The 17,861-nt window shown below is 55.3% G+C and overlaps 1 protein-coding gene across 13 annotated transcripts in view; it reads right to left on the minus strand.

Annotated features, from left to right (window-relative positions):
- Positions 1-248: 248 nt before the first annotated feature.
- Positions 249-17,861, minus strand: part of PRRT1B (proline rich transmembrane protein 1B) — a 174,633-nt gene continuing 157,020 nt past the window's right edge. Inside the window, exons 4-7 of one of the 13 annotated variants that reach the window (XR_015296122.1) lie at positions 17,234-17,371; positions 3,563-5,826; positions 1,713-2,642; positions 249-1,188 (exon numbers count right to left, since the gene is read on the minus strand). Coding sequence is in view for 1 of the 13 variants with exons in the window: in XM_086924782.1 (XP_086780908.1) it covers positions 5,680-5,826; positions 17,234-17,371 (285 nt within the window). In the remaining 12 variants the exon portion in view is untranslated. Of the gene's footprint in view, positions 5,827-17,233; positions 17,372-17,861 lie in introns of all 13 variants that reach the window. The other 12 variants (XR_015296119.1, XR_015296111.1, XR_015296121.1 and 9 more) reach the window with 12 other exon arrangements.

Below are 17,861 nucleotides of genomic sequence, written 5' to 3' on the forward strand. Positions count from 1 at the left end.
AAATAATTGCATGCTTGCAAGGCCAGACCTATTGGCTTTGCCAATGCTTATTTATTAGTGATACTACTAATAACAGCAGACGTCAGATTAGTGTTGTGCAACAGTTAAACTCCCTGCATCGTGCATGCCTTCTGATGACCTCTCTCGCTGCAGCTTCACAATGCATAAGCAGGCCTCTTCTTCAAGTGGTTATCACTGAGCCACACCTCAATGTTTTCATAGTTATGTTTACAATCTGAACACAGTGATTCACTTTCCAGTGCTTTATTTGACAGGAAGAGGACAGAAACATCAGAAGGAAATACATGAAACCTCATAACATTCAACTGTCTCCAATGCTTATTTGAATGCAGTTTTTGGTGGTCTGCAATATATATCTCTCCATATACATCTGTATTTACAACTGGCTCGCAAATACTAGAGTCCTGCTTCTGTGGAAGCAATGTGATGTGCCTTACACTGAAGTCTGTCTGTCCTGATCTCCTGTACCTCCTGCTTCTGTAATCCTGGGATGCAGGTGAATCCTGCCTCTGAACCTCGACCTCAATCCTGACCCCAGCAACCCTCTTTCCAGTCACAGGACTCGATAACACATGTCAACCCTCACCTGCAGCTCTCACTGCTGGGCCAGGAGTAAGACTCGCCCCCAGCTCTGCCAATGCACCTCATTCCTGATCTACAGCTCCCCTCATTCCAGTACTGAGACACACACAGCTCTGCCAATGCTCCTCAATCCTGCCCTACAGCGTCCCTCTCATTCCAGAACTGAGTCACACACAGCTCTGCCAATGCACCTCAATCCTGCCCTTCAGCGCCCCCCTCATTCCAGAACTGAGTCACACACAGCTCTGCCAATGCACCTCAATCCTGAGCCACAATGCCCCTCTCATTCCAGAACTGAGTCACACACAGCTCTGCCAATGCTCCTCAATCCTGCCCTACAGCGTCCCTCTCATTCCAGTACTGAGTCACCCACAGCTCTGCCAATGCACCTCAATCCTGCCCTTCAGCGCCCCCCTCATTCCAGTACTGAGTCATACACAGCTCTGCCAATGCACCTCAATCCTGTCCTTCAGCGCCCCCTCATTCCAGTACTGAGTCACACACAGCTCTGCCAATGCTCCTCAATCCTGACCTACAGCGCCCTCTTATCCAAGTACTGAGTCACACACAGCTCTGCCAATGCACCTCGTCCTGAGCCACAATGACCCTCTCATTCCAGAACTGAGTCACTCACAGCTCTGCCAATGCTCCTCAATCCTGACCTACAGCGCTCTCTCATCCCAGTACTGAGTCACACACAGCTCTGCCAATGCACCTCAATCCTGAGCCACAATGCACCTCTCATTCCAGAACTGAGCCACACACAGCTCTGCCAATGCACCTCAATCCTGCTCTTCAGCGCCCATCTCATTCCAGTACTGAGTCACACAGCTCTGCCAATGCACCTCAATCCTGCCCTTCAGCGCCCCTCTCATTCCAGTACTGCATCACACACAGCTCTGCCAATGCACCTCAATCTTGACCCGCAGTGCCCCCCTCATTCCAGTACTGAGTCACCCACAGCTCTGCCAATGCACCTCAAACCTGACCTCCAGCTCCCCTCTCATTCCAGTACTGAGCCACATACAGTTCTGCCAATGCACCTCAATCCTGCTCTTCAGCGTCCCTCTCATTCCATTACTGAGTCACACACAGCTCTGCCAATGAACCTCAATCCTGCCCTACAGCGCTCCTCTCATTCCAGAACTGAGTCACACACAGCTCTGCCAATGCACCTCAATCCTGCTCTTCAGCGTCCCTCTCATTCCATTACTGAGTCACACACAGCTCTGCCAATGAACCTCAATCCTGCCCTACAGCGCTCCTCTCATTCCAGAACTGAGTCACACACAGCTCTGCCAATGCACCTCAATCCTGCTCTTCAGCGTCCCTCTCATCCCAGTACTGAGTCACACACAGCTCTGCCAATGCACCTCAATCCTGAGCCACAATGCCCCTCTCATTCCAGTACTGAGTCACACACAGCTCTGCCAATGCACCTCAATCCTGAGCCACAATGCCCCTCTCATTCCAGTACTGAGTCACACACAGCTCTGCCAATGCACCTCAATCCTGCTCTTCAGCGTCCCTCTCATCCCAGTACTGAGTCACACACAGCTCTGCCAATGCACCTCAATCCTGAGCCACAATGCCCCTCTCATTCCAGTACTGAGTCACACACAGCTCTGCCAATGCACCTCAATCCTGACCTACAGCGTCCCTCTCATTCCAGAACTGAGTCACCCACAGCTCTGCCAATGCACCTCAATCTTGACCCGCAGTGCCCCCCTCATTCCAGTACTGAGCCACACACAGCTCTGCCAATGCACCTCAATCCTGCTCTTCAGCGTCCCTCTCATCCCAGTACTGAGTCACACACAGCTCTGCCAATGCACCTTAATCCTGCTCTTCAGCGCCCCTCTCATTCCAGAACTGAGTCACACACAGCTCTGCCAATGCACCTCAATCCTGCTCTTCTGCGCCCCTCTCATTTCAGTACTGTTTCACACACAGCTCTGCCAATGCTCCTCATTCCTGACCTACAGCGCCCTCTCATTCCAGTACTGAGTCACACACAGCTCTGCCAATGCACCTCAATCCTGCTCTTCTGCACCCCTCTCATTTCAGCACTGAGTCACACAGCTCTGCCAATGCTCCTCATTCCTGACCTACAGCGCCCTCTCATTCCAGTACTGAGTCACACACAGCTCTGCCAATGCACCTCAACCTGACCTACAGCTCCCCTCTCATTCCAGTACTGTCACATACAGCTCTGCCAATGCTCCTCAATGCTGACCTTCAGCGCTCCTCTCATTCCATTTCAGAGTCACACACAGCTCTGCCAATGCACCTCAATCCTGACCTTCAGCGCCCTCTCATTCCAGAACTGAGACACACAGCTCTGCCAATGCACCTCAATCCTGCCCTACAGCGCCCCTCTCATTCCAGTACTGAGTCACACACAGCTCTGCCAATGCACCTCAATCTTGACCCGCAGTGCCCCCCTTATTCCAGTACTGAGTCATCCACAGCTCTGCCAATGCACCTCAATCCTGCCCTACAGCGCCCCTCTCATTCCAGTACTGAGTCACACACAGCTCTGCCAATGCTCCTCAATCCTGCCTTCAGCGCCCCTCTCATTCCAGTACTGAGTCACACACAGCTCTGCCAATGCACCTCAATCTTGACCCGCAGTGCCCCCCTTATTCCAGTACTGAGTCATCCACAGCTCAGCCAATGCACCTCAATCCTGACCTACAGCGCCCCTCTCATTCCAGTACTGAGTCACACACAGCTCCGCCAATGCACCTCAATCTTGACCCGCATTGCCCCTCTCTTTCTGAGTCACCCACAGCTCTGCCAATGCACCTCAATCTTGACCCGCAGTGCCCCCCTCATTCCAGTACTGAGCCACATACAGCTCTGCCAAGGCACCTCATTCCTGACCTACTGTGCCCCTCTCATTCCAGTACTGAGCCACACACAGCTCTGTCTGCTCCTCAATCCTGACCTACAGCGCCCCTCTCATTCCAGTACTGAGTCACACACAGCTCTGCCAATGCTCCTCAATCCTGACCTACAGCGCCCTCTCATTCCAGTACTGAGTAACACACAGCTCTGCCAATGCACCTCAATCCTGCCCTACAGCGCCCTCTCATTTCAGTACTGAGTCACCCACAACTCTGCCAATGCACCTCACTCTTGACCCGCAGTGCCCCTCTCATTCCAGTACTGAGTCACATACAGCTCTGCCAATGCACCTCAATCCTGCTCTTCTGCGCCCCTCTCATTCCAGTACTGAGCCACACACAGCTCTGTCTGCTCCTCAATCCTGACCTACAGCGCCCCTCTCATACCAGTACTGAGTCACATACAGCTCTGCCAATGCACCTCAATCCTGCCCTACAGCGCCCTCTCATTCCAGTACTGAATCACCCACAGCTCTGCCAATGCTCCTCAATCCTGACCTACAGCGCCTTCTCATTCCAGTACTGAGTCACCCACAGCTCTGCCAATGCACCTCAATCCTACCCTACAGCGCCCCACTCATTCCAGTACTGAGTCACCCACAGCTCTGCCAATGCTCCTCAATCCTGCTCTACAGCGCCTTCTCATTCCAGTACTGAATCACCCACAGCTCTGCCAATGCTCCTCAATCCTGCTCTACAGCGCCTTCTCATTCCAGTACTGAATCACCCACAGCTCTGCCAATGCTCCTCAATCCTGACCTACAGCGCCTTCTCATTCCAGTACTGAGTCACCCACAGCTCTGCCAATGCACCTCAATCCTGACCTTCAGCGCCCCACTCATTCCAGTACTGAGTCACCCACAGCTCTGCCAATGCACCTCAATCCTGCCTTACAGCACCCTCTCATTCCAGTACAGAGTCACCCACAGCTCTGCCAATGCACCTCAATCCTACCCTACAGCGCCCTCTCATTCCAGTACTGAGTCACCCACAGCTCTGCCAATGCACCTCAATCCTGCCCTACAGCGCCTTCTCATTCCAGTACTGACTCGCCCACAGCTCTGCCAATGCACCTCAATCTTGACCTACAGTGCCCCTCTCATTCCAGTACTGACTCGACCACAGCTCTGCCAATGCACCTCAATCCTGCCCTACAGCGCTCCTCTCATTCCAGTACTGAGTCACACACAGCTCTGCCAATGCACCTCAATCCTGCCCTACAGCGCCCTCTCATTCCAGTACTGAGTCACCCACAGCTCTTCTAATGTATCTCAATCCTCTCATTCCATTACTGAGCCACATACAGCTCTGCTAGCACATCTCAACCCTCTTGTGCAGCACCCACTGCTGTGCCAGTCAGTGATGGGAGCTCGTAGTACCCAGCATCTCCATCCTTTCTTTGCCCTCTGCTGATGCAGTCCTGGTGCCCTACACAAAACATTAAACATGCATTCCAGAGACAGAGTACCCCAGACCAGACCAGGGCAGGAGACTCTGGCACAGCTCCAGTGAGAGCCTCATATTCTTGAATGATGGATGACTCCACAGGGTGAAGGTGCCAGGCCAGGCCCTAGCTGTGCAGAGGAGGGTCTTTGGCATCAGGAGCTGGGTCGTCCAATACTTGTATATTCCAATGCTGCATTGGCTCCACCACCGCATCGCCCTCCACCACAGCAGCTTGGTAGCCGGGCCTGCTTCTCTCCTTTCCCAAGTGATGAGCTTGTCACCCGTGTATGCCCCACAGAGCAGCGTGGTCCTTATTGTTCACAATTCTGCTGTAGGCGTGCACTGTTCCGACCAGAGGTGATTGACGTGTGCCAGAGCCAATGCTGGGCTTCACCGGGGAGGACTCTACTAAGTTCGAGGCAGAGGTGGGGGACCATGATGGTCTGGGGAGCACGTCTTTCTGCTCTCCACGTAGAGATGACGGCTCTTCAGCAAAGCTCCTGAACTCTGAGGAGCCCATGGGCTTCCCTTGTTGACCCAGCCCAAGCAGCACTGGGGGGGGGGGGGTCAAAGAGTAGGGTCTTGTAGGGTCTTCCTTCCATATCAGTCCATGTTGGGATGGTGAGTGTGCTGCTCGTGGCCTTCAAATGTGGACATGGTCGCCCCTCCAGGAGCAGTGTACATCACCCCATGTATGTCTCCAAAGCTGGGGCGTAACCCCTCAGACGTAGAGTGCGACAACAACGTAGATCACCCAACTGATGGAGACGAAGACCCCAAAAAGAAGACTGAAGAGCACAAGGGAGCGCGCCTTCCTGGAGGCCTCATTCGCCATATTGATGTCACCGCGGTTCAGGGCTGCCCGGGTCTGTGGAGAGGAGAGAGGACAGATGTTAGTTATGGAAGCCAAGGAAAGGGGTGGGTGGCAGCAGGGTAACCCTAGAATTCCAACTTATATTGGGGTGGCACAGGCAGGCTGGAAGGTACTTCTTACTTACAGCACAGAGTTTGTAGTTATTTATTGTCTGAGCAGCCGTAACTGAGCTGCAGGACAGAGGCTACTGCAGAGGGGATCTTGGAACCTGGCAGTAGATGGCTACAGAAACCTTGTGTTGGGCCTGGGAGAGAAGGTGGAATGTGTACCATAACTAGGCACCTTCTACAAACACAACAAACATTTTACTCTGGAATATAAGTACTGTCCATGGTGTGTTCTGCACAGATGTAGGCTGTGGGTGGGCTGCAGGTGTGGGCCCTCTGAATTAAACAGGGGGTGGGTGAGGGGCATTTGAGGACCCCTTTAAAGTGGCAGGAGGTGCTGGTACATCAGGAGCCCATTGGGGTGCTGGACAGAGGCTTAGTGAAATAGGGACAGGTTTGTAATACAAGGGACAGCCAGTGGGGTTATGTGTCTGCCCCCTTGCAAGGTGAGGGTTTGTGGTAGACACCTTGATGTGAAGCACCCGTAGAGGGCTGTGTGGTTACCCTACATGCTCCCTCTAGCCAGTATCATCTGCTCTCACAACATCAACGTTCTCTCCTGTGCTGACTACACATAACTCATTCTCACCCTCACAGACAAGATGCCCAGTACCCAGATCAAGTTCAATGCCTGCGTGACTGAAATCACCCACTGGATGAAGAACAACTGTCTAAAGCTGAACACCACCACGATCGAAATAGTGATCTCCTAGAAGATCATATCACTGTGGGACTCCACCTGGTGGCCAACAGAGCACGGATTGATACCCACCCCTACCACCCACGCTAAGAATCTTGGGATCATCATCAACAGCAAACTCGACATGACCACCCAAGGCAGTGCCGTCACCGCCTCATGCTTAAATACCCTGAAGATGCTGAGGAAGATTTTTAAACAGCTCCCAATCAGCACCCCGAAAAACCATTACGCATGCCCTTATCACAAGCAAGCTGGACCACAGGAAGACCCTCTATGCCCAAAACAAAACTCACTAGAAGCTTGTGGGTCAATCTGAACCTGGTGGCTAGAATCACTCCCAACCTAGCACGCCGCTCTCACATCACAGCACACCTGAAGGAGCTCAACTGGCTTCCCGTACACAAACAAGCACAATTTAAACTCACCACCCACACTTTCAAGGCACTACATAACACTGGCCTAGCATACCTCAACAATCACATTGGCTTTCACAAACCTACCAGATGCTTCCACTCACCCTGACTCCTGCTTGCACAAATCCCAGGCATATGGAAAAACCAGATCCGGCGTTTGAGCCTTCTCCTACCTCGCTCGTAAAGCGTGAAACCACCGGCCGCTACACACAGGAGCCTGCTCCTCACGTCTTGAATTTAGCAAGAATCTGAAGAGCTGACTTTTTGAGGAGTCCCACTAGGTCCCAGGTGTGGCTAGACTCACACCAGCTCAGCAACAGGATAGGCTCCCGGGTGAGAGTGCGCTCTACACATCTGCATCAGATAACAACATAACATAACAGGGTGTCCGCAGCCTGATATCTGTTTCTGGGGCCGTGGACCTGGAAAGGAAGGGACCCGGTGCAGGTTGAGGTACTTTTGAGTGTTTGAGGGGGATCTACAAGTATCAGTTTACATTTACATCCAAGGAAGGTCCATTTTGAGGGTGTTCCAGTGCAATAATTGTAGATGATTGGGGCATTGCAAGAAGCCCTTCTTCCCTCATAAGAGGCACGCCCCTCTTACCTTGAGTGAGGATCCCTCGATACCTCGTGCACGGAGCCCCTGGCTCTCTGTATGAGGAATGCTCTTTACCAAGGAGCCCATCTTGACCTTGTTCAGACAGCCCTTCGAACCTCATACGAGGATCCTGCTTTACGTCCTACCAGGAGTCCCTCTTATCCCCCTACAAAGAGCCCTACTCGCCTTATACGAGGAGCTCTTCCCACCAGGAGTGAGAAGGCCTTCCCGCCACCTCGTTCAAGGACCCTTCCCATCATGTGTCACGATTCATTCTCACCTCGATTGAGGAACCCTCCCACACCTCTTGTGAGGATCTCACTTTGAGCATTAAGAATCCCCACCTCCTGCCAGCAACCCTCATTTCTACTGCAAGGAGTCTTGCTCTTTTTGTGCAAGGAGCCCTTCCCAGCTCGTGAAAAACCCCTCTTCCAAGTATGAAGTTCAGTGAAGGGTTATGGGAATGTTCAGAAATTCGATGGCGCTCTACAGGTAGTGGTTAGTCGGTAATTGTGAGGCTTGGGTGATTGGTGCTTCTTGGTCAGAGATAACCCTATTCTCTGAGAAAAGAAGGGGGAGAGGAGCTCTACCTTCTGTGTACATGTAAGCAAAGTCAAGCGCACACAACCTGAGTTAGTTCATAGGTAAGGTGTTGTAACATTTGATTAAAGGATAAGATCAAACTCCAATGTTATTGTCTTGTTTGTTTTTTATTTATCCGGTGAGAGTATTTGTTTCACAAGAAACCAGCCGACACGTGTTTCGTCAATATCGGGGTTGGGATGTCATCCGTGTGTTCTCCGGGTTTGTGAGACTCACAAACCCGGAGAACACACTGACGAAATCCCAACCCCTTCGTAACGGCAACAAGCCGATAACCAAGGGCAAGCGGATTGGCTTGCCTATATTTAACCGACCACATACCCGCAACACATTCCCTTGACGCTCGAAAAAGCATATCCTTCTTGCGTCTATCATTACTCACACCCGATTAGGACCAGGTTGGAATTATCACCGGTCCCACGATACTGCCTTCAGCCTAACTTCGACAGCCCTGAAGAGTCACGGGTCTACCCCGATATTGACTAAACACGTGTCGGCTGGTTTCTTGTGAAACAAATACTCTCACCGGATAAATAAAAAACAAACAAGACAATAACATTGGAGTTTGATATTATCCTTTCATCGAATGTTACAACACCTTACCTATGAACTAACTCAGGTTGTGTGCGCTTGACTTTGCTTACAAACCCCTCTTCCCCTCTTACCTTGTGTGGGACTCCTTTACCTCACGAAGACCGCCCTCTTACTTTGAGTGAGGAGCCCTCCACACCTGAGGTGAGCACCCCTCTTATCTTGTGCAAGGACTCCTTGACCTGGTGAACACCCCCCTTACTTTGAGTGAGGAACCCTCCTCACTTCTTATGAGGATCTATTGTAGTGCGATGAGCTAACCTCATGTCCTGCAAGCACCCAGCATCACTCCTGAAAGGAGTCTTCCTCTTCTTGTGCAAGCAGCCCTTCCCAGCTCGTGCAAGACCTAATTTCCCCTCTTACCTTGTGCAAGACTTCTTTACCTTGTGTGGACCCCTCCTCTTACCTCGAGTGAGGAGCCCTCCACACCCCATGCAAGCACCCTTCTCTTGTGTACGGGCTGCCTTACCTCATGCGGACCCCCTTACCTCATGAGGACCCCCCCTTACCTCATGAGGACCTCCCCTTACCTCATGAGGACCTCCCTAACCTCATAAGGACCTCCCTTACCTCATGAGGACCCACCTAACCTCATAAGGACCTCCCTTACCTCATGAGGACCCACCTAACCTCATGAGGACCCCCTTACCTCATGAGGACCTCCCTAACCTCATGAGGACCTCCCTTACCTCATGAGGACCTCCCTTACCTCACGAGGACCCACCTAACATCATGAGGACCCCCTTACCTCATGACGCCCCCTCTTACCTCGAGCGAGGAGCTCTCCACACCTCATGGCGGCAACCTGCTCTTTTGCACGCACTCCCTTACCTCATGAGGACCTCCCTTACCTCATGAGGACACACCTAACCTCATGAGGACCCCCTTACCTCATGAGGACCTCCCTTACCTCATGAGGACCTCCCTTACCTCATGAGTACCCCCTTACCTCATGACGCCCCCTCTTACCTCGAGCGAGGAGCTCTCCACACCTCATGGCAGCACCCTGCTCTTTTGCACGGACTCCCTTACCTCATGAGGACCTCCCTTACCTCATGAGGACCCCCCTTAGCTCATGAGGACCTCCCTTACCTCATGAGGACTCCCCTTAGCTCATGAGGACCCCCCTTACCTCATGAGGTCCTCCCTAACCTCATACGGACCTCCCTTACCTCATGAGGACCCCCTTACCTCATGAGGCCCCCCTTACCTCATGAGGACCTCCCTAACCTCATGAGGACCTCCCTTACTGTTGGACAGGCCACAAGAAGGGCCCGCTCCCCTCTGCCCGACCAGGCCCGAGCCCGGTCCCTCAAGTGACACACACCACCACTTCACGTTTTCCGTCCCCTCCGGGACCCCTGCCTCTGAACATATCCACCTCGTGGGCCTGATCCACTACTGGCCCGCGCGCCCAACCTGGGCGCCATCTTGGACACTACGCCACGAGGCCGCGTGGCCTCTGATCGACCCTAACCCTGGGCCTGGCCAGGCCTCAGACATCCCGGCACCACCATCCACCCAGGAGGTGAGCGGACTACTTGGCAGGTCAATGGGAGAACGAGGTGTCGATGGCTCTCCCCCGCAAGGTACCGCTCGCCCCCGACCTCCCCGGGCGCTGGCTCCACCCCCCTGCTGGGTGTCTGGACTTTCCCATCCCGGACCTCCCGACCTCCAAGTGCGAGGGTCCGGACATCAAGGGGCCGCAGCCCTATAACTGGGGCAGCTCCAGAGCAGGAAGGCAGTTGTATCTTGGAGTCGAGAGACGCAGAGAAGAACTCATCCTTGACGGGCTACTGGCGCTGCCGTAGCTCTGCCTTGCGAACCATCGTCCTACCTGCTGGCGCTGCCGCAACCTTCGTAACCTTCATCGTCGTCGGGACCTGCTGGCGTGGCCGCGGACCGTTTGTAACTACCATCTTCATCGGGACCTGCAGGCTCCGCCGCGGACCGTCGCTTCCTTCTTCCATCTCGGGACCTGCTGGCTCCGCCGCGGCCCGTCCATCTAGAACGCCGAGCTCGAGGATTGAGAGCTATTCCACCTATTGGTAACAAGACTGTCCCGCTACCCTTTTCCCAATCCAGAGACCAGAATCGAGGGGACCCCGGAGTCCAGACCTCCTTGTATTATCTGACCGTACTTGAAGAATTGCCTATAAAGTATCGTTGAACCTTAACCTTGTGTGGTGTACGTCTGTGGGGGGGAAGTTACTTGTCTGTACGATTCGCTGGAGGCGGCTCTCCCCGGAGACCTCTCCCCTTATCCTCGGCCGACCCTCCCGGTCCGTCTAACATTGGTGGCCAGCGGCGCGATCCGAATCACTGCATAATCGTACAGAGAGTAGCTCACCCCACGACGAAATCACAATGACAACCAAAGAAAGCGGATCCACCGAGAAATTTCAGATGGAGAAATTGGAAGAATACAGCCATCGTGAATTAAAACAGTTCTGCATCGAACTAGGTATCGCTACCACCGGTCTAAGTACCAAAGATGATTTCAAACATGCCCTGGAGTCCTGGGCAGAAACCGGGACCGTCAGACCCCCGGACCAAAATATCGCAGCCGTAGAAAAAGACACCACGGCCCCCGAGGAGCGAGGAACGGGTCTCTCGCAAAACGAGATCCAGGAACGAGAAAGAACACGACTACATGAACTAGAAATGGCCCGGCTCAAAATGGATGGTGAACTCAAGTTGGCCGAACAGAAACTGAGCTTAGAGCATCTGCGTCTCCGAGAAGAAAGAGAGGAAAAACGGAGACAAAGGGAGCTGGAAGAAAAAAGACTGGCGTATGAACACGAGCGCAAATTGGCTGAGATAGACTTACGCAAACAGAACAAAGAATTAGGGGTGCCCGAGCAACCCCGCACCCCAGGGACAACAGATAAGAAGGTACACATCCCCAAGGATGTCGTTCGAGAATACTTCCGAGAGGACGACATCCAGCAATGGTTCAAGGCCTATGAAATCGCTATGACCGCTCACCGGATCGATCGAAGCGACTGGGGAGCCGGTCTATGGGGGAGATTCCTCAATGAGGGCCGCGATGCCCTGCTACAGCTCCCGGACCATCTGATGACCTCCTATGACCACATGAAAGCTGCCCTCCTCACCCGCTATGGGCTCACACCCGAGATGTACCGTCAGAGGTTCCGAGACTGCACCCGCATCCCGGGTACAACTTGGGTGGACTACGTGAACTATTTTAGCCGAGCCTTCGAGGGCTGGATCAAAGGAAGCAATGTCACAACTTATGAACAACTCTTCAATCTCATGGTGTGGGAGCATCTATCAAACAATTGCTTCATTGAGCTCCGGCAGCACCTCCTCGACAGCAAAATGACTGATCCGCGGCAGCTCGCAGCCGAGGCTGACCGATGGGAAATCACCAGAGTGGGTCGAAATGGATCCTATGAACAGAACCGGAACAACCACGGTCAGCACCGTCCCCGAGGAGGAGGAGGGGGCCAAGGGCGAGGAAGAGACAACGCCCCGGCCGCCCCCGCTACCAGCACCACCCCCCCGGCCAACCGGGGCAGCACCCCGGCACGACCGGGATACAGAGCCAATGTCACGTGTCACCGATGCCAACGAGTCGGCCACTATGCAAACGACCCAAATTGCCCACAGTACCAAAGCCCAAGACCCCGCCAGGTGGCTGCTGCTGCCCTGGGGGAGGAACAGATCTCTGAGGAGCAGGAAGAATATGAGCAAGAGCATCAAGAATGGGAGCCAGCCGCCATGGCTCTAGCATGCTTAGGGGGGAAAGACATGGTCCCGCGGGTCCCCCTACCCGCTAACACCCGGAAGTACAGCCAATGGGTGAGCATCAATGGACGCCAGGCCGAAGCCCTCCGTGACACCGGGGCCAGTGTAACAGCCGTCCGCTGTCACCTGGTGACCCCAGAACAGTTCCTACCAAACATCCTCTGCCCTGTCCGTTCAGCCGATAACTCGGAGAGTCTGTGTCGGATGGCCTGCGTCCCTTTTGAATGGGGAGGGGTCTCCGGCATGTTGAAGGTGACGGTCCGAGATGATGCCCCCGTAGACTGCCTCCTGGGAAATGACCTTGAAAGCTCTCCGTGGGCAGCCGTAGAACGAAGAGAACACCTGGGGATGTTAGGCATCCCGGACTGGGCGTGCGTCACCACCCGGTCCATGGCCGCCCGTGCCAATCCCCGACCCGAGGAACCCGAATGGCCGGCGCCCCCTCCCCCGGTCGCTCCAGTCGAAGAGACCGACCGTGCCGTCCCCCCAGAACCAGCTCAACCTCCGGACCTCGCTGGCCTCGCCCAGTGGCATCAAGAGGGGGGGCCCACACAGGAACAGTTTCGCCAAGAGCAGAAGACCTGTCCCTCCCTCGAGGGACTCCGCCAACAAGCCCTCGCCCAGAGCGCAGGGGATACCTCCGGAACACATTGGATCTATTGGGACAATGATCTGCTATACAGTGAACAAAGAATCGCGGAGCTGGGGGCCAGCCGAGTGCTAGTGGTGCCCCTCCGTTTTAGAGACTTCTTGCTAAATCTGGCCCACGATGTCCCCCTGGCTGGACACCTGGGTCAGGATAAAACGTACAGCCGCCTAGTGACCCACTTCTTCTGGCCGAAAATGAGGAACGATGTACTCCAGCATTGCCGATCTTGCCCCACGTGCCAAGCCAGTGGAAAGAGCGGCCGCAAACTAAAAGCCCCCCTGCAACCATTTCCAGTGGTCACCACCCCGTTCGAGAGGGTCGGGATAGACATTGTGGGGCCCCTGGACCCCCGTACAGCCCAAGGACATCGGTTCATCCTGGTACTGGTGGACCACGCCACCCGCTACCCCGAGGCTGTGCCCCTGCGAACTGTGACAGCCCCGGTAGTCGGCCGGGCCCTGATGGGGATCTTCTCCCGGGTGGGCTTCCCCCGAGAAGTCGTCAGCGACAGAGGCACAAACTTTATTTCCAAATATATGAAGTCCCTCTGGCAACAGTGTGGGGTCACCTACCGATTCACAACCCCCTATCACCCTCAAGGAAACGGACTCGTTGAGCGGTTCAACCGCACGCTCAAAGGGATGATTGGGGGGTTGGAAGAGCCCCTCCGTCGCCAGTGGGATGTGCTGCTGCCGTGCCTCCTCTTCGCGTATCGAGAGGTCCCCCAGAAGTCCCTCGGCTTCAGCCCGTTTGAACTATTGTATGGACACCACGTACGGGGGCCGCTCAGTCTAGTCAAAGAAGGCTGGGAAATGCCCCCTCTAAAGAACCCTCCAGATGTCTTCAAATACCTCCTAACCCTCCGCAACCAGACCCGACGGTTCAGAGAGCTGGCAAAAGCAAACTTGGAGGCCAGTCAGGAGGACATGAAAAAATGGTATGACCAAAATGCCTCCTCCATCGAATTTGAACCCGGCCAACAAGTATGGGTGATGTCTCCCACCGAACCCTGCGCCCTGCAAGACAAGTGGACGGGGCCCTTCAAAGTAGTCGAGCGCAAGAACCCTGTCACCTATCTCATCGACATGGAGTCCTCACGGAACCCCCTCCGGGTCCTCCACGCTAATAGACTGAAACCCCACTTTGTGCGTTCAGAACTCAGCCTCCTGATGGCAACAGACAATGGAGCCGAGGAGGACTCCGAACCCCTCCCTGACCTCCTACGGACTCGGGAGAAGGACGGCTCCGTGGACGGGGTCCGACTCTCGGAGGCCCTCACCCTGGAACAACGCCAAGAATGTCGTGACCTTCTGTTGCAGTTCGCCAGCCTGTTTTCACTCACCCCAGGTGTCACCTCCTGGTGTGTGCACGACGTGGACACAGGGGACAGCCCCCCTATCCGCCACCGGCCCTACCGCGTACCAGATCGGGTACGGGCCTGCATCCAGGAGGAAGTAACCAAAATGCTCACGCTCTGGGTCATTGAACACTCAGACAGCCCCTGGGCCAGCCCAGTAGTCCTGGTCCCCAAAGCAGCCACTCCCGGCACCACACCGGAACTCCGGTTCTGCGTCGACTACCGGGGCTTGAATGCGGTCACCAGGACAGACGCGCACCCCATCCCCCGGGCAGACGAGCTAATCGACCGCATGGGAGCTGCCCGCTACCTCAGCATTTTCGACCTGACGGCGGGCTACTGGCAGATCGGCCTCACATCCCGGGCCCAAGAACGGTCTGCATTTTCCACTCCTGACGGCCACTATCATTTCAAGGTCATGCCCTTCGGCATGAAGAATGCCCCAGCAACGTTTCAGCGACTCGTTAATCAGGTCTTGGCCGGGCTCGAAGGATTCAGCGCCGCCTACCTAGACGACATCGCTGTATACAGCCACCACTGGTCCGACCACCTCCATCACCTCCGAGCGGTGCTACAAGCCCTTCAGCGAGCTGGCCTCACGATCAAGGCCAGCAAATGCCAGATTGGGCAGGGGTCCGTAACCTACCTCGGACACCAGGTGGGAAGCGGCCTGGTGGCCCCTCTGCAGCTCAAGATCGCCGCCATCCAGTCCTGGCACCCCCCCCCATCACCCAGACCGAGGTACGCGCCTTTCTGGGACTCACGGGCTATTACCGACGGTTCGTGAAGGACTATGGTACCATAGTGGGGCCCCTCACAGAACTCACGTCCAAAAATCAACCAAAGAAGGTCAACTGGACCCCAGAGTGTCAAACAGCCTTCGAACAACTGAAGGCCGCCATGTGCTCCGCTCCTGTGCTCCAGGCCCCCGACTACAGCCGGGAATTCGTCGTCCAGACGGATGCCTCCGACCACGGCATTGGAGCGGTCTTGTCCCAATTGAACCCCGAAGGCCTTGATCAGCCAGTGGCCTTCATCAGCAGACGGCTCCTACCTCGAGAACAACGCTGGAGCACCATCGAGAGGGAGGCCTTCGCCGTGGTATGGGCCCTAAAAAAACTCCGGCCCTACCTCTTTGGCACACACTTCCGGGTACAGACCGATCATCGACCCCTGCAGTGGCTGATGCAGATGCGGGGGGAGAACCCAAAACTACTACGTTGGTCCATCTCCCTACAAGGGATGGACTTCACTGTGGAACATCGGCCTGGACCAGACCACGCCAACGCGGATGGCCTGTCTCGCTTTTTCCGCCTCGACGAGGAGAGTCCCCAAGAGGATGGGTGACTCTCCCCGCCTTCAGCTGGGGGGGACGCATGTTGGACAGGCCACAAGAAGGGCCCGCTCCCCCTCTGCCCGACCAGGCCCGAGCCCGGTCCCTCAAGTGACACACACCACCACTTCACGTTTTCCGTCCCCTCCGGGACCCCTGCCTCTGAACATATCCACCTCGTGGGCCTGATCCACTACTGGCCCGCGCGCCCAACCTGGGCGCCATCTTGGACACTACGCCACGAGGCCGCGTGGCCTCCGATCGACCCTAACCCTGGGCCTGGCCAGGCCTCAGACATCCCGGCACCACCATCCACCCAGGAGGTGAGCGGACTACTTGGCAGGTCAATGGGAGAACGAGGTGTCGATGGCTCTCCCCCGCCAGGTACCGCTCGCCCCCGACCTCCCCGGGCGCTGGCTCCACCCCCCTGCTGGGTGTCTGGACTCTCCCATCCCGGACCTCCCGACCTCCAAGTGCGAGGGTCCGGACATCAAGGGGCCGCAGCCCTATAACTGGGGCAGCTCCAGAGCAGGAAGGCAGTTGTATCTTGGAGTCGAGAGACGCAGAGAAGAACTCATCCTTGACGGGCTACTGGCGCTGCCGTAGCTCTGCCTTGCGAACTATCGTCCTACCTGCTGGCGCTGCCGCAACCTTCGTAACCTTCATCGTCGTCGGGACCTGCTGGCGTGGCCGCGGACCGTTTGTAACTACCATCTTCATCGGGACCTGCAGGCTCCGCCGCGGACCGTCGCTTCCTTCTTCCATCTCGGGACCTGCTGGCTCCGCCGCGGCCCGTCCATCTAGAACGCCGAGCTCGAGGATTGAGAGCTATTCCACCTATTGGTAACAAGACTGTCCCGCTACCCTTTTCCCAATCCAGAGACCAGAATCGAGGGGACCCCGGAGTCCAGACCTCCTTGTATTATCTGACCGTACTTGAAGAATTGCCTATAAAGTATCGTTGAACCTTAACCTTGTGTGGTGTACGTCTGTGGGGGGGAAGTTACTTGTCTGTACGATTCGCTGGAGGCGGCTCTCCCCGGAGACCTCTCCCCTTATCCTCGGCCGACCCTCCCGGTCCGTCTAACACTTACCTCATGAGGACCTCCCTTACCTCATGAGGACCTCCCTTACCTCATGACGCTCCTCTTACCTCGAGCGAAGAGCTCTCCACACCTCATGGCAGCACCCTTCTCTTGTACACGGACTCCCTTTACCTCATGAGGACCTCCCTAACCTCATGAGGACCTCCTTTACCTCAACAGGACCCCCCTTACCTCGTGTGAGTACACAATGGCGATGATCCCCGTGAGCAGGCAGCAGAAGATCATGACCAGCACGGACTCCACCATGTAGTCCTTGGGCGGCCGCCGGGCCTCTGGCCTGGGTGGGTGTCCCATCATGTGCTCGTGGTACTGCAATGATGAAGAGAGAGAAGACGTGGTGAGTGGCAGAGGCACAACAAAGAGCTGCTGGAGCCCCCAACAGAGGTCTCTCTGTGATCCAAGCCATTTGAATGACTCTGAGGTGGTTATCCCTATGCAGGGGCGCCCCTCTGATCCAAGCTCTTTAAATGTCTCTGAAATGGTCCTCCCCATGCAGGGGCGCCCCTCTGATCCAAGCCCTTTAAATGTATCTGAAATGGCCCTCCGCCTGCAGGGGCGCCCCTCTGATCCAAGCCCTTTAAATGTATCTGAAGTGGCCCTCCGCCTGCAGGAGGGCCCCTCTGATCCAAAACCTTTAAATGTATCTGAAGTGGCCCTCCGCATGCAGGGGCGCCCCTCTGATCCAAGCCCTTTAAATGTATCTGAAGTGGCCCTCCGCCTGCAGGGGCGCCCCTCTGATCCAAGCCCTTTAAATGTATCTGAAGTGGCCCTTCGCATGCAGGGGCGCCCCTCTGATCCA

Source organism: Lissotriton vulgaris, chromosome 5, assembly GCF_964263255.1.
Source record: "Lissotriton vulgaris chromosome 5, aLisVul1.2, whole genome shotgun sequence".
In the NCBI taxonomy this organism is placed as follows: Eukaryota; Metazoa; Chordata; class Amphibia; order Caudata; family Salamandridae; genus Lissotriton; species Lissotriton vulgaris.